Source organism: Bradysia coprophila, chromosome II, assembly GCF_014529535.1.
Source record: "Bradysia coprophila strain Holo2 chromosome II, BU_Bcop_v1, whole genome shotgun sequence".
NCBI lineage: Eukaryota > Metazoa > Arthropoda > Insecta > Diptera > Sciaridae > Bradysia > Bradysia coprophila.
This window is the reverse complement of record NC_050735.1, coordinates 8,613,781-8,629,784: the sequence shown is the minus strand read 5'-3', so window position 1 is coordinate 8,629,784 and position 16,004 is coordinate 8,613,781. Positions and strand designations below refer to the sequence as shown.

At 35.7% G+C, this 16,004-nt stretch overlaps 2 protein-coding genes across 2 annotated transcripts in view; one reads left to right on the top strand and one right to left on the bottom strand.

Annotated features, from left to right (window-relative positions):
* Window positions 1–3,006: 3,006 nt before the first annotated feature.
* LOC119070900 (delta-1-pyrroline-5-carboxylate synthase) overlaps window positions 3,007–16,004 on the top strand; it is a 54,420-nt gene continuing 41,422 nt past the window's right edge. Inside the window, exon 1 of the mRNA XM_037175429.1 lies at window positions 3,007–3,497. Within this exon, the coding sequence (XP_037031324.1) occupies window positions 3,336–3,497 (162 nt within the window). The 5' untranslated portion in view covers window positions 3,007–3,335. The remainder of the gene's footprint in view (window positions 3,498–16,004) is intronic.
* LOC119070909 (dehydrogenase/reductase SDR family member 9-like) lies at window positions 6,496–8,390 on the bottom strand. The gene is made up of 2 exons (XM_037175442.1): window positions 8,057–8,390; window positions 6,496–7,836 (listed from the first exon to the last, which is right to left on the bottom strand). Exons 1-2 carry the CDS (start codon window positions 8,268–8,270, stop codon window positions 6,962–6,964), a joined length of 1,089 nt encoding a protein of 362 aa, XP_037031337.1. The 5' UTR covers window positions 8,271–8,390; the 3' UTR covers window positions 6,496–6,961.

Below are 16,004 nucleotides of genomic sequence, written 5' to 3'. Positions count from 1 at the left end.
TTTATGAACTTGTGGTTTATCATATTTCGGTTACAACCCCACAACACAAATCCTTCGTTTTGTACAAAATCGTCTATATCCTCCTCATATACGACGTGATTTTAGCAAACGAATGCGAAATTGGCTGTAGTAAGCCTAGCTTCCTAGCGTCTTGAAGCCGTTTAAAACAAATAAATCAACAAGGAAGAGTAGGTATCCGTAACAAAAACCCAAACATAAATAAATAATGTTGAATTAACGCAAATAAAATAACAAATTTGAATATTAGTTATTTATGCCACCGAATGCTTTTTAGGCACTAGATGTGTAGACTGTCAGTGAGCTGAGCTAGTTATTTAAGCAACAAGTATCCTTTGAAGTTATCCTATGGCACCCAGGTATAAGATTCAAGTCGAAGTCGGGGTTAAAAAAAACCTGGTTTGTCTTGAGGAATTGGGTGGCACACGCCATGTTTGATGATAATATGGTGGACTCGCGTCAAAATCCACCTACTTTATGGTAACAGACTGTTTAAGTTCAGGAATTATACTAGATTACCCGTAGCGTCTTTGATAGCCCTTGTAGTTGTATACAAAAATCTGTGATGCGTTTACTTTCGGCATCGTTTATTTTCAAAAACAGTTTTCTTTTAACAATGTTTTAGCTCCAGCATGTTTAACAATTCTAAGGAGCTACATATCTTGTGTATTTCTAGTCTATCGTTGCCGTGGTGAATATTTCGATGTTAAAAGGAGGTGAGAATTATTTTTACATACTTATGGATGTCTTGCGTCGCATTTGGCTCGAACAAGCAAATACACGAGTCCATTTGCGCCACCGAATTGCATAAAATATTTATTTGTTATGGAGAAAAGCAAAGGACAGTTGCTATACGTATGTAAATACAGCGCTGAATTTTAGAAATAAATTTTATTGCGCGATCCATGCATGGTTAGATTCCTCGAATTAACCAGAATCTGTAACTCTCTACATGTGAAATGAACGCTAAACACACTTAAAACAACATTTATTTTAAAGGGATGAGGTTTATTATTTATTATTATTTGTTTGGCATTAAATTCAAATGTGTAGGAAACACACAGGCCAATTAGCATTTTAAATTATGTATTTTTCGGTGGTTTTGATGTTCAACTTTATGTGTTTTGGATTTGAAGAACAGATGCCATAGAGGATGGTAGGCTGGCTTTTGTGTAAATTTTGGGAAAATCAGAATCAACAAATTCTGAAACTGAAAATTAGCGTCGACTATGTTGAAGTTCTATGTTGAATTGCTGAAGTCGATAAAAACGGTGATGGTAATGGAATTCGACAGTGGCAAAGGGATGACCAGCTTCTGTAAACTTTGTTTCTTTGTTTGTTCGCAGAAGTATGCAAATACCTCCTGAGGAAAATTAGGTGCTTAATTGATATTTCGCCTATAATGTAGGCTAGCCATATGCATGCACACACATTTATCGTATTTGGGTGACATTATACGAGCCATTCAGTGTGCACATCGCTGCACCAAACACCAAACACACTGCAAATACCGAAATTTAGGTTTAGGTCCAATTCGAGTCCAACTAGAAATTCTAATTTCTAACTAGGATCGGGCTCCAGTCAGACCGATCGTGACCCGTTCCGAGCAATAGTCTCTCTATTTAGCAATTATATACAACAATCGATATTCATCCACTAAATACAAATGATTGTGACTAAGTAATTGTAAGTAATTGGTGAGTCATTAAATATTTACGACACTATTAACTGTACATAATTATGAGCAAAGATTAAAAGCCTATCAATATACCACTGACTGCCGCCTCAACTAATGCTGATATTGATTATGTCTGTGTGACATACGCATTCTGTGTGTCATGAGGGTTAGTGTTTTCCACTTCCTTTCAGCGCCCAAAATCCGATTATAATGTTGCACCACCTGTGGAGTGTGAAACGTTTTGTTTGCCGAACACTGTCTACAGATTCAAACTTTCGATGTAATGTAAATTTCAAAAGATGTTAGTTTTGTTGAACGCAGTTAAGTAATCTGTTGCCATTCGATTTGAGATTGGAATTGAATGGGAAAGCTCTTATACAGCAGGGAAGAATATTTTACTATTTTGAAAGTAAGTAAAGAGAAGAGATAATAACGATCGATGTATGTTGTCTCGGAATCAGTATCAGCTGTTACAGATTTACCCAATTAGTGATAACAATTTCCACAATCTACTGTGAACATTGGATTTGAATAAAGCGTTCTCAACGGTCCGCAAATTCCACAATAGATCATCTTCAAGGCCGTTTGAAATGTCATCCACGTTAAAAATAATGTCATTTGAACGAGAGATTTTGAACCGCCGCCAATTGTTCGCTCTATTTTTTACACAGGATTTTAAATTTAGTCCTCAAGTGGCAGCTCTTTTTTGACATAAAAATTTGTGTTAAATAAAAAACAACGAAACTAATCTGAGATAACGTTTGAAAGTACCGTAACGTGAAGATGATCTATTGTTAAGATGTGTACACAGTTCGTGAAGAATGACTGGCAAATGCTTGAAATATAGTCCCATGCAAAATGATTGATTAATGTTGACAGATCTGCATTATACAGGGTCTCACGAACTGTGTACTAGGCTTTAACAGTACATATTTGGGTTGACCTTTGTATTTAAAACATTTTCATTGTGTTATCGTTCTGTCAACGTTTATCAAATGAATCAGTTCTTCTCCGGTCCGTTTTCTATTGTTCAATTCATAATTGCAAAACAATTCGAGACAGTATACATACTCAACTGGCGACTCGCTTTTACCACGTGTAAGGCTCGGTATCTCTGTGTTGTAAACAATTAGCAATATACCATTTTGTAAAGTTTGGCTTTGAGTACACTCATAATTTCAAGTAATAATTGATTGTAGCAACGTAGTATAGCACCATGCACATTGGAAGAGAATGAGAGTAATGTTCAGTGAAATCTAAAGTCCCGAAAGTGATAAGAAACAGTGAATCGCGTTATCATTTTAGAGCTCAGTTATTCGTGTATAAGTGATACGTATGGTGTAACAAATACAAAAAAAAGTCAGCTTGTTTCGGTGTCGGACAAAGTGATTTTACAAATTTAGTTCCATTTTCGACATTCCGTCGGGAACATCTCGCAATTTGTCCGCATTTTTTGTGCTAAAGTGATTTTTTTTCTATTGGAAATAAAACTGAACTCTGAAATTCTTAATTATTATTGTGTTCAGTGCTGTGATTTTGATTAGAGTGTAACCTGTGACCGGTCTTTTGTTAAGAATATCCGAAAATTTTTAAATTAATTTGTCACACTACCAAAACGAAATTGTCCAATTTATTCAATATGATATTGCCAATACTACGTACCGGTATCAATAATACGAAAAATAGTTTACCGTGTCAATGGAATACGTTGAAAATAGCTGGCTGTACAAATTATCTGACAAGTAATGGAATTCGGGCTGCATTCAGTTCAAATGGATCCAGATTCATTCTGGGACATGGGGTATGTGCATTATAGATGAACATTAAATTCGTTACTCAGATTTTTATGGGATAGGGATTACGACATAAGTTCTCTTTTCTCAATTCAATCAAAGCTTTACCGAAATTGAACAATTAACTACCAAGCCGATATAGGGCCGATTGAAAAACTGATTACTGTTCCTGAGATCATGTGAGACACGATGGCATTTTATTTGACTAAAATCCGTCGAGCAAAAAATTAATTATTTTTCTCTTGACAATGGTTTTGTTACAGCGACATCTTTCAGTGAAATGGTGAATAGTTCTCTATCGGTAGAGTTTTGATTGAATAGAGAAAAGAGAAGTGATGTCGTAATCCCTCTCCTGTTTGAATTTGTTAATGGAATGTTTAAGCAGACTCAATGTGAAGATGGAAATTTGTTGCGACTCCAACTTCTTATATGTCCCTAACGAACCGGAAAAAATTTTCCCATCATATAAAGTTTATGTTTTCAACAAACAAGTCTGATAAAAAGAGAAAATTCTGCACAAAAGACGTTGTTTTTTTTTGCTGCAAACTTTATTTACTGAAATTTGTAGTCGTAGTGTTATGTAATGCTATTGTCATACAATCTACTTTTCTAACCATTTTTATCCAAAAACTTATACTCAGAGCTAACAATGCGTTTTCAAGAAAAGTTTGTTTTTAATAGCACATTCCATGTATGTTTGATATTGTTGTAATAACTGATTGCAAATGCATCTCATTTTAAGTTAAAAAGTTAAAACTAATGAAATTCAACAAAATTTGATGGAAAATACTTTTACACAAAAATTCCAATGGGATTTTTGTATAATCGTAAAGACTATGAACACTCATAAGCCCGTGCAACACAATGTGAGTGCTGTCTACACGATACTGCCGGATTTCATACTATTTTGACAGATAAAGTGTCAAGCATTGCCAAAAGTGAAAAAATATAAATAATTGGAATATCGTGTAGACGAGTGACGAGAATACTCATATGTGTAACCCGTATTATTCTCAGCCTTTTCTCATAGCATTAACGCTGAATTAACAAGCTTCAAATTTAGAGGCTTTGGTGATACGAGTTACCGATTAAGATCGTATGTTTTAACTCATACAATGGAAGCAAGTCATCTTTACAATTTTTTTGTAGAGATAATTCTGACAGCCAGGTTTTTGTAAGAAAATCCAACAATTTTTTCGTTGTTTTGTTGGATTTGCTGACAAATCTTTCTATCAGAATTATCTATTGGTGATTTGCAACAGAGGATACGACGCATAGCGGAAATAAATCGAAAGTACTTATGTTCGATATTCAAATTTTGTCAACGTAGAAAGTGGTGACATGATTGTGTAGTGAGCAGAAGTTGAACATACTAATGTCTGATATTCAAATTTTTCTAGCATAGAAAGTAGTGTCACCTACATAACGTGCAAATCGCGCATATAAAGATAGTTTACTGCTATTCTTTTCAAATGAACTAAGAAACAATATGCTAAATGAAGTGTAACACTCATTTTTACTTGAAAAATATGCTTTTTGTTGGTTTGACCATGGCAGAGTAAAATAATGCAGGAGCGGCTCATTTTTGAAACGTCAAATAAGGGACCTAATGCGCTGTATGAAAATGAACTCAAATGAACACTGACATTAATTAAAAAAAAAATTATTCGCAAAAATAAGGCTACAGAAAATTCAGGTCCCTATCCAAAACAAGCACTCCTGCCTGGTTTACTTTACTCTGCCGGGGTTTGACAATTGAAAACATTTCTTCCAGTTTGCTACAAGGGCATATTCATTACACAAAGTCCAGATGCGACCTGGTGTCAAAATTTGGCTAGACGTTAATTTGCCGGCAGGAGCACAATGCATCAAATCCAAATTCTAAACAATTTGACACCAGTCTGCCTGCTTGCATTCTGAAATTTTAAGCAAAGAAGTCAGCCTGGTGTTAAAAAAAATGATTTCAGTACAGACATTTGGAGTTTATTTAGAGATAGCTCAAAGGAGCAGGCTATTGTCCCATTAAAGTCTGTCGCAATCTGTCATAAATGATGTCGAATTACTACGAAAATGAATGCATTTACAGAACTTCTATGTGCTCAAGGCCGCCCACATTTAACCACACCTATTACATACGTTCATTGTGAATAACAGGAAGCAGTCGAGGCTAAAACTGGTAGGATTGTTCACATTGACCAGGATACGATACCAGGCGACTATAAATCCGTATCGTATATTCACCCGTTTCAAATTACAGTCTGTATCATAAAACTTCTTCTGACTCACCAAACAAAATTTATTTACCAAAATTACATTTAATCTCTTCGGTCTCGGTAAACAGTTTTAATCTAATTTTCAATGGAAAGGTTTTTCAAATTTTGATGAAGATAAAATGTTGCACACAAAATGTTTTAATCTTTACAAGAGATACAATCGAGAGAATACAGCAACACTTGGTCTGCGGTTCGTAAATTTACCGGTTTGGGTATTTTGTCGGAAAAATCGTGGCATCGAAAAAAAACCTGAAAACGAATTTTTCGATCAAAATTCAAAAGTCTTACAGTCCTTAAACTATTTTGGTATGCGTAACTAGCAACAACTGGTTTTCCTTCAGCTGGCGAACATTGTAACAATTTTTTGCTCGGTGTTTATCTGGGTGTTCTCTTTTTATGAGTGTGTGTGCGTGTACGACCAAGCAATAAATGTGTAGATCGTACTAGGAATACAACAGACACTGGCTGAAGCGATGTCTGTTGAAGCAAAGCCAGCTTTTGCTAGTCATGCATACAAAAATGATTTAAGGCATTGAATTTCGACACCAGTTTGTATTTGATAACGTAATGAAGAACTGATATGCATACAAGCTCTGGGACAGGGCCTATTTTTGAGAATTTAAATTCTGGAAAATTCTTGGTAGATTGTGAAAATTCACGAAATGAATTTTTACGAATTTTCAATAAACCTCAAGATTTTCAAGAAATTTCAAGAATTGTAATTCTTGTAGCTAGGCCCTGGAGATTGTTTAGTTTATAATGGAAAGTGGAAAGGTCTTTTGAGAGTCGCCGACACACCCGGTTTATAACAATTCGTCAGCATAACAAATTACATTTGCGTCGTCGTCTTGCGTATATATTAGCAATAAACATGTTATTTACATAAAAACACAAATTGATTGATTGATTGACATTACTTAACCGGAAAATCATCCAATATTAATCTTTGACTTTGACCTAATGAGTAAAAATGCTAACAACGGTTTATAAATAAATGAGCCATACTCAGTACCAGGACGGGGAAAATACAGACAAACTTTGAATCGACTAATTCTGAATCGATTTTATCGTGGATTTTACATCGTAACACTCGCTAGCGTAAGAAAAGACTTCAAATTGAGTTTCTTTAGTCTGACAATATTGTAACAATTAATCCAAGTATAAAATTAGAGATTGTTCAATCGAATGTACTTTCTCAATCAATCCGGATAGGCTTTATGTGTTCCTGTAAACCAAGCTGTTAATTGGAAATATGCGTCTCGTGTTTCTTTCGGTAGCCACAACAATAACCGAAGTCCTGGTTGCACTAGCAATGGTGCGACAATATATTTTGGGTCCGGTTCATAAACAGTTAACGCTGAAGCAATTACTTTCGGCACCGTTTGCGATTTGAACGCGTATTTCGTTAAAGACATTCCAGCTTGGGCATTTTTCACATATTGTTCCCCGTACGCCCTGCGCACCTCTTCCGACGACGTTTTGTAGCTGCTTTCAAATTCGTCTGCTAGCCGGTTAGCATCACATATTGGGGTTTTGTAGAAGAACGGCATTAGCGAAACCACGGATACTCCAAATTTGTGCATGGAAACTCTTAAATTTTCACTAAATCCAGCCGCTCCATACTTTGATGTTCCATAGAAGGGACTATACGGTGTCGGTAGAAACGCAGACACACTTTCAATATTGATAATTCTACCTTTCGCCTGTCGTATCAACGGAATAAACCTTCGAGTCACATAGATCATTCCCATTAAATTCACTTCAATCACTTTCTTCCCATCACGTATGTCAGCACACCATTCGAATTCTGTGGCCTTGGCTATTCCCGCATTATTCACTAAACCAAAAAGAAGTTCGCCATTTGCCATGGAACTTTTGACCGTTTCGTATGCTGCTTCTATATCTTTATCGCTGGTGACATCCATTCTGATTACAATCATTTTGGCAGGATAATGAGCTTTGTGTCTGAGAGCGATAGCACCCTCGCCGTTCGAATCGATGCAGGCAGCAAATACCTTGAATCCATTTTTGTTCAGAAGAAGAGCTGTCTGATGGCCAAAACCAGTGTCACATCCTGGAAATGAAATTTCAAGTTTTTAATAGATATCAACGCAAAGTGACTTAAGGCTTAGAGAGCAAAAAATAACCCTCACCGAGTCTACACATGGTCAGTAAGACTAGTTTTCAAATAAGCCTTGAAACACTAAACTCTGTAATTAAATTTCTCTTTAATCACTAAGCACTGCAAATGTTTCCATTCTGCAAAGAAACCAATATAATTGCCCGACACTCACCTGTAACGAGGACACATTTGTTATCCGATTTTATTTTTGTGCACGGGAAGAGAAATGCGAATTTTATGAACCAGAGCGATACATAGTAACTAGCAGCGTAGCAATGAATAAGTGTCAGAAGTGTAACACACACATTTAACTCGAAATAGTAATGAATTCCAACGGATGACAATACGAACAAAACGAAATGCAATATCGCTTTAATCAAAAACATTTTCTTCCGTTTGAGAAGGCACAACTTTGTCGTCGCTACACTGAATGACGATGAAATAAAAATGAGCCAAAAAGGTACATCACCATCACAACAGAAATTGATTTTTAAAAGTTGTTTATTACATCAATTCGATGATCATTTTGGTATTCAATGCCACGATCAACCAAATTAGAATTGACTAGACCAGCAACCCATAAAATCTCAATAAAATATGCATAAGAGCGCGGTAATTGTCTTAAATAAATTATATGTCAAGAGAACATACCAACAAACATATAAACTTAACCTTCGTCTGAACTTTGCTATTTCGTTCGGTTAAACTACTTAGAGATCGATACCTATTACGCGAGCGTTTATTACAAAATTGCATAAATTAAAACCTGTTCCTACGAACACACTCCCACATTTACAGCGCCGTAAACTTTGTAAATAAATCAAATTTTTGGATTTTTTTTATATCAATCACATTACGTGATTTCACCCAAACCGTTATTCACCGCCCAATAAATTGCGATAAGTGCTCACTATTCGATTTGTAAAGCGATCGACTTTTCATCAAATTATTAGGCTATACAGGTACATGCATCGTTGTATAGAAAAGAAAATATTGAAAGACATCCACAATTACTGGATGAGGAGTAATGTGAAAAATTTTTAATTTGACGAGTGGGACGAAGGGCTACGAAATTTCACTCTTGTTGCAATTTCCTATGTTATTGTTCGGTAAACAATAGTTATTACATGATGAGGGATTGCGATTGGCAATTTTCACGATCAACAGGTTCCAGTGCTTTTTATGTATGATTAGGTGGATTGGGTCCAGCTTTTACGGTTTTCTTCTTTTCAGACTTCGTTGTTGACTTAACAACAAACTTGTTTTAACTGTTCCCTGAGCTCAGGAGAACCAATCATCCAATGTACATGGGAACTGGGTTCAACGAAGTTTAAAAAGAAGAAAATCGTAAAATCTGGACCTAAAGGCGGATACACATTAGGCTTTACTTTCTTCGTTTCCCCAACAATTTTGCACCAAAAAATACGACGATATTGAACGATACGAGAGTTAGATGTGTATAATATATGACGCACACTTTTTTGCAGATTTCCAATAAAAAGATGAAAAGTTCACTTTCTTGTGAACTTTGTTTATCCGAGGCGAAGCCGACTTTTCACTTTTATTCGAAGCTTCGCAAAGGATTTTATGTGCATTTGTTTTCCCTAGAGTCGAAAGTAGCTTATTACACTATTGTCATGTTTACGTGTGATTACTGACCTCGGCCTCACCTCGGATCAACAAAATTTCACACGTCACCTTGACTTTTCACCTTTCCTCCCTAGTTACATAATAGTAGATTACCGTACCAGGGAAGTAATTTAATATCTCGTATCCAGATGCGAGCTGAATCCCTCGGATACTTTTACTCATTGTAATAAGAGATATCAAATTATTTGCTGGCCTATAGTAAACTAAATGACTATTACACAACATATACTCATAAGATCGAGGGGATGATATATAATGTACTGTATAACTGTTATATTCATCGTTTCACAGCAATATGACTCACTGACGCATATCTACTGACCATTAAAGCATTCTTGCTGAAGACAATAGCTAAATCCTCCAACCAAATACTAATTGTTCACAGCCATCGAATTGTATAAGCTGAATTTGGTATTGGCGTGTAATTTGAAGCATTTATGTGAAAATTGTGTTAATTCAGGAACATCAAAGATTTACCTATTGGCTCAATCAATATGAATACAAATACAACACCATCACAACCCATTCTGGGAAGAGGGATTCTTTTGAAAAACAGCCTAACGAAGTCGGACACATTTTCCAGTGGACTTTTTTATATGTGCCTAGAAAGGAGTTCGACCCTAAAAGCCAAAACCAATTTTTAAAAAAATTCTTCAAAGTTTGTGTGGCTGGTGAAAGGTGATCAAAAACCGAGAACTTACACTTTTCTTACAAAAATTTCTCCAGTTAGACGAGCCGTACAGGGTCGTGTGAGTGTCATTAGAAAGGTAATTTTATGTGTTTTTAGGCCAAATATGGACTTATGGGGTTTGAATGCATATGCGATGAAATATGTACACCCAAACATTCCAACTTCTATTTCATCGTAGATGCATCCAAACCACATAAGACCCTATTTGGCCCAAAAGCACATTAAATTACCTGTCAAATGACTACCCACACAACCATGAACGTTTTGTGTACCTCGAGAAATTTCAGTAAGAACAGTGTAAGTCTTCGGTTGAAAACTTTAACTGCACATATTTCAGTGTCGATGAATTTTAAACACAATAAGTCCCTATTCAGCTTAATAGTACATGTGATTACCTTTCTAATGACACCCCACACGACCCTGTACGGATCGCGTAACTGGAGAAATTTTTGTAGGAAAAATGCAAGTTTTCGGTTTTTGATCACCTTTCACCAGCCACACAAACTTTGAAGAATTTCTTTGAAAGTGGTTTTGGCTTCTTGGCTTTTTGAAAGGGTCGAATACGGGTCGAATACCTTTCTAGGCACATATAAGAAAGTCCACTGGAAAATGCGTCCGATTTCGGTAGGCTGTTTTTCAAAAGAATCCATCGGAATAAATTTAATGAACGGTAATATTCACAGCCGAAGCTAAAGATCGAATTGAACAGCAAATTTTTTTCGGTTAGAGAATATTGACTGTGGGCCAGCCGACAATCAACGTAATATTGTTCTATATGTTTCGTTAGTCGCTAGAAGTAACAAGTAGATTCGATTTATGGTTGAGATGTTATTTCCGCTAATTTGAATGTGTTCTATGGATTTGTCGGTTTGGACTCATTTGCATCAACGATTTTGCATCGAAATAATCTTCGATTTAATTGCCATTAGCGTGTGTGTAACTCAATTCAAAACATAGTATTTATTTGGAACGAAAACAAGTTTGAACCGAATCTTATCCGTTTCGAAGATGGATGTAACCGTATCGAATGGAAAAGTGAGTGAAATACAAACATTTTTAGATGTAAATGAATCGACTGCCAAATATAATTTAATTCAAAATATCGTTAAAACTAAAACGCGTCTATTCAAGGTAAGACCGAAAGATTGAGAATGATTTAAGAAATTCTAAATATACTTCCGTCGCGTCACTTAGCTCGCCCCATAACGCATGCAATGTAATACGTAAACTGTACTCAGATATGCAACTGATAAGGATTGGGACTGAAAACGCACATTATGTATAACCTTGACCAAGAACAAGTATTTTCCGTATTTCAAACTGTAAAAACAAGACTATTATCTCGTCGACAAGATTAGAGATTTGAGGGATTGTAATAATGTAATAAATATCACGTAGGGAAGTGCTGCATCGAGTATTGTTGATGGCATTGAAATGTTTGCGTACTGATAACACGACGAAAACATTGATCGTGAATGAAACTTGTTTTTTTTTTAGTGCAGGGTTAAATCAAAGAGAGAATTTTACTTCAATTCATTGTACATTGAAAATATGTCGTCAGTATTTTGCGATTTCTACCCATATAAGGGTGGATCGATTTTTCCCAACTTGAAAATCCACTCCTAGCCGAATTCGTAGCTGGCAGAGACTAGTCTTACTGCATCATTACTTTTTCGAAACCAACAACTTTTGAATAAGCTGTTTGATAGAAATTTCTGGCCATCGTACTCTTAGAAGAATGCAGCCTCTACAGTAAACCCTGAAACTTAATAAAAGCTATCCGTTTTGCATTACAACAAAACGTGACGGCTCTTAAAAAAAATTTGGTCAATTTTAACCTTTTTTTGCGGAACAGAGTCGAAAATTCCGGATATAATAGCTTGACGTTATTTGTGAACAGTCCCCAAATCAATCGTATGTGTCGTAAATAACTGTTGATACGCAAGAGAGAAAATAGTAATTTCCACCAAAAGCTAGGTTTGCGGCCAGAGCGAAGCGAGTGTCGCAATTCGTTTGAGTTGGAATTTCTTCCCGAGGCGGAAGGTATACACATAATTTTTCTTTGCATGAATAGGAGAATGATGTTTAGAAACTAAGAAGAAATGTAATAGAGTTTTCGCATATTTTAGTACATTCTGTCATAAAATTACTACTGGCACTGCGCTTATTTTCATGTGAACCAACTTCATATGGTGACATTTGTTCTGTAATGACAAATGTGAAGTTGGTTCACATGAAAATAAGCTGCAGAGAATGAAGTACTATGAAAAAAGAAGTGGTGCCTCTACAGGCCAACCTACTTGTCTAATAACCGTTTTTATTCACGAAAAAAAAACGCAACAAATTGTTACACCGTTTTTGAAAACCAAAACAAAGTGACAGTTGATTAACAAAAGTTGTGAAAGGAAATAGAAATTTTCTCACCTGAACTGTCATCAATAGGGTTATTCGTGCCGCATGGATGAAAATAACATATAGTACAGATAGCTTTAATTAAGTTTATCTGGTTTATGGGAGGATCCTTCTAAGAACTAAGATAGCGAGAAATTTCTTTCAAACGGCTCGGCTGTTCAGTATTTAAAAGTATTCGGATTCGAAAAAGTAATGACACAATTCACGCCGTAAGTGCGGTCGAAATTCAAAATGAAAAGTGCGGAGGTCTTTCTAACGTAGCGTCATTTTCATACAATGAAGCGTTGAAATGTACTTTTCAGTTCACTTTTTCATCGAATCGTTCACTTAAAATTCAAATTTTAGGCACACTTACGGCGTGAATTATATTAGCCTCTGCAATCTGCGAATAGGGCTACTAGGATATGGTTTCAAGTCGATATAAACGATCCAGCCTAACCACATAACCATGTACCAATGAGCGAGTATCCACATGACAAACGCTTTACAAATCAACAGTTTTTTTAACAGCAATTGCCGCGATATTATGATTGGACTACTCTGACTCATTGGAGCTATCAGTGTAAATCAGTTCTTCATAGTTACAAATCCTTGCTAGTTATAGAGATAAAGTGACAGAAGCACACCAGTAATAAGTACTCGAAAGTTATGATGCTTTGAATCCTCTAATATTCTAGAGTAATCAATGTTACCAGCATTCCACCACATGACAGTGATACGATCTCACTCTCAAAATTAGGGAATGCAATCCCGGTACCAATCCCGGTACCAGTACCGGAAAATCCCAGTCCCGAATCCCGGTATTGATCAAAAAATCCCGAGATTAGTACCGAAATTTAAAATCCAGTTTTCACTGACAAAAAAGTTTCGAAAAACTCACCTGTTGGAGGTAACTTTGTCTACAGGTAATCTACATTATCTGCCGCAGCTGTATTTTTTGCTTGGGGCGCTACAGTTGTGGCAGCTATTGTATATTACCTGGAGACAAAGTTACCTGCAACAGGTGAGTTTGAATCTTTTTTGTCAGTGTTTTTTTTATAAAATTTTGAAATCGATCAACTTGTATGATTCAAACTACTATGGCAATATAAGATAAACATTGAAACATAGGATTAATTAACGTTTTTCTCTTATGTCGTATTATTTGCAAACACAGAAAAAGACGTTTTTAAAACTACGATGGCTAGCAACGCACTTCACGCATGCATGATCATAGTGGTCGGCTGCAGAAAGTACTCTATTTTACACGGAAATATTTTTATAGTGTTCTACGTTTGTATAATACACTGTCCAGTTTCAGTACTCTATTTAGAGTATCATCCATGCTTGAAGTGTTTAAAATCTTTCTGGTGAGTGTCTGCTGCTCATCAAACCAACTAGCGTTGAATCTGAACGTGCAATTCCGGCTTGCCGTTACTTGCGTAGTAAAATATATTGTGGATTTAGGCGATATTTCACAAAACTGCCACTAATTGACGCTGTCGGAAAGTCGGTCTTCTGTCACTTCACACGATTTATATTTTCAAAGGCAGCGTGCTTGAAAATTTACATTACCTAACAAATCAATTAATTTTTAAATCACAAAGCACAAAAATTTGCGATTGTGACGACAACAAGTCCCACAACTTATACGTTCAAGATTGAACGATGATACGTTAAGTGCATTGTGAGCATTTTTCCAAAGAGAAAATTGAATTTACAATGTGACATCTACGCTGTTGCAAACATAAGTTAAAGTTACCCGGCCTTCACACAGCGACGTAAGTATCGAATTTCTTTTGTCGTAGTGTCAAATTTGATATTTAGAACAAAATAAATTCGATACGTGTTTCACTGTGAGTAAGCACACTTAACTGTACCATTAAAAAACTTAAAAAAATGAGAATAAAATGAAAATAATTTCTTTTACTGATAATTAATCCATATCTTTTCAGTACCGGAAATCCCGGTGCTGGTACCGGTACTGAGTTTCTCAATCCCGAATCCCGGGATTCAAAAATCGGTACGGGATTGCATTCCCTACTCAAAATACGATTAAATGGAAAATTAAATTAGTGGAAAAGTGTACGCTCTTTTCCAGTAGTTACCTGAGCATATCTGCAATCTTAAATCGTACTTCATCTGCACTAGTGCACTCGTATTTTCGAACGAAAACTTTTTATATCCGTCATCTTCATGTAATCCCATTATTATAATGAGTAGCGAAGAATTATTATCATGATACCCGTCATAGTCTGTTGTAATATGGTATAAGATTTCATGGAAAAGTCCACTTTTGAAAACATTTCGCGGATATTCCATTCACTATATTACAATTTGTGAAAATATAAATTTGTCTACTGCAATGTTAAAACATTCATAATTGATACAGTTGTTTCAGTACCTAAATGGAGTTAATTTACACACTGATAGATCCATTGTAGCAGATGTTACACATTGTAGTGAATGTTGAACATTATGCTGTAAATTGATTGGTCCGTGCGCAAATCTATTACGAACGGTTTTAATCGGTATGCTTCATGAATGTGTACTGTGTAGTTCTGGCTGACGACGTGTTTTTGTATGAAAATAACGAGTCTATTGACCAAAATTGTGTTAATTTGCGTTGATTGTGACATTACCATAGATAAAATGTTGTTGCTAACATGTTATTAAACGGGGGCTTTGCACACACGATGTGTTACAGAACTCGCTTCGCTCGTGTCGAGAATCTCATATCTAGTGTGGAAAACAACCCCTGTTACTAACTAGTTAGCAAAATAGCTATTTGCAGTTCGAAACTATAGCGTACGGATGATGCTGTGTTGTTATTATAACAACACGGATGCATTTCGTTTCATTAAAAAAAATGTATAATAAAGCGCAAAGCAGATTTAGCGCAAATTATTTCTTTCTTAATTTGATATTTTTGCATTGAAGTTGAGGGGCGGTGCGATAATTAATAATAATCCAAAGCTTCCATCTATTTTAAACTGTTTTTTTTTTTATATTCATAATAAACCCTTTTTGAAATGATTATATCTTAGGAACGAAATTATATGTTCTTTCATGAGCGCCTGCGGCTTAATAATTCCAATCCCGGCAGAAACTCTTTCAGAGCGAAGTTGGACGCAGTCTACAGTCTAATGATTGATAACTTCTAAAACAAGTGATATCGCTAGAGGTGACGCTGTCAGCGTCGTTACGCAAAATAGAATTTCATATCCAATTGATTGAAATTAGCTGGCCTAGTTTTCCAAACCATTCGACAATCAATTTTTTCAGAAAAAATTTGAACGAACAGAATTTTGACTGAAAAAATTTTCAACAAAAAATTTACCAAAAAAAATCTGCGTCGCATGTGGCAGATTAAAGTTCTCGTAGGTTT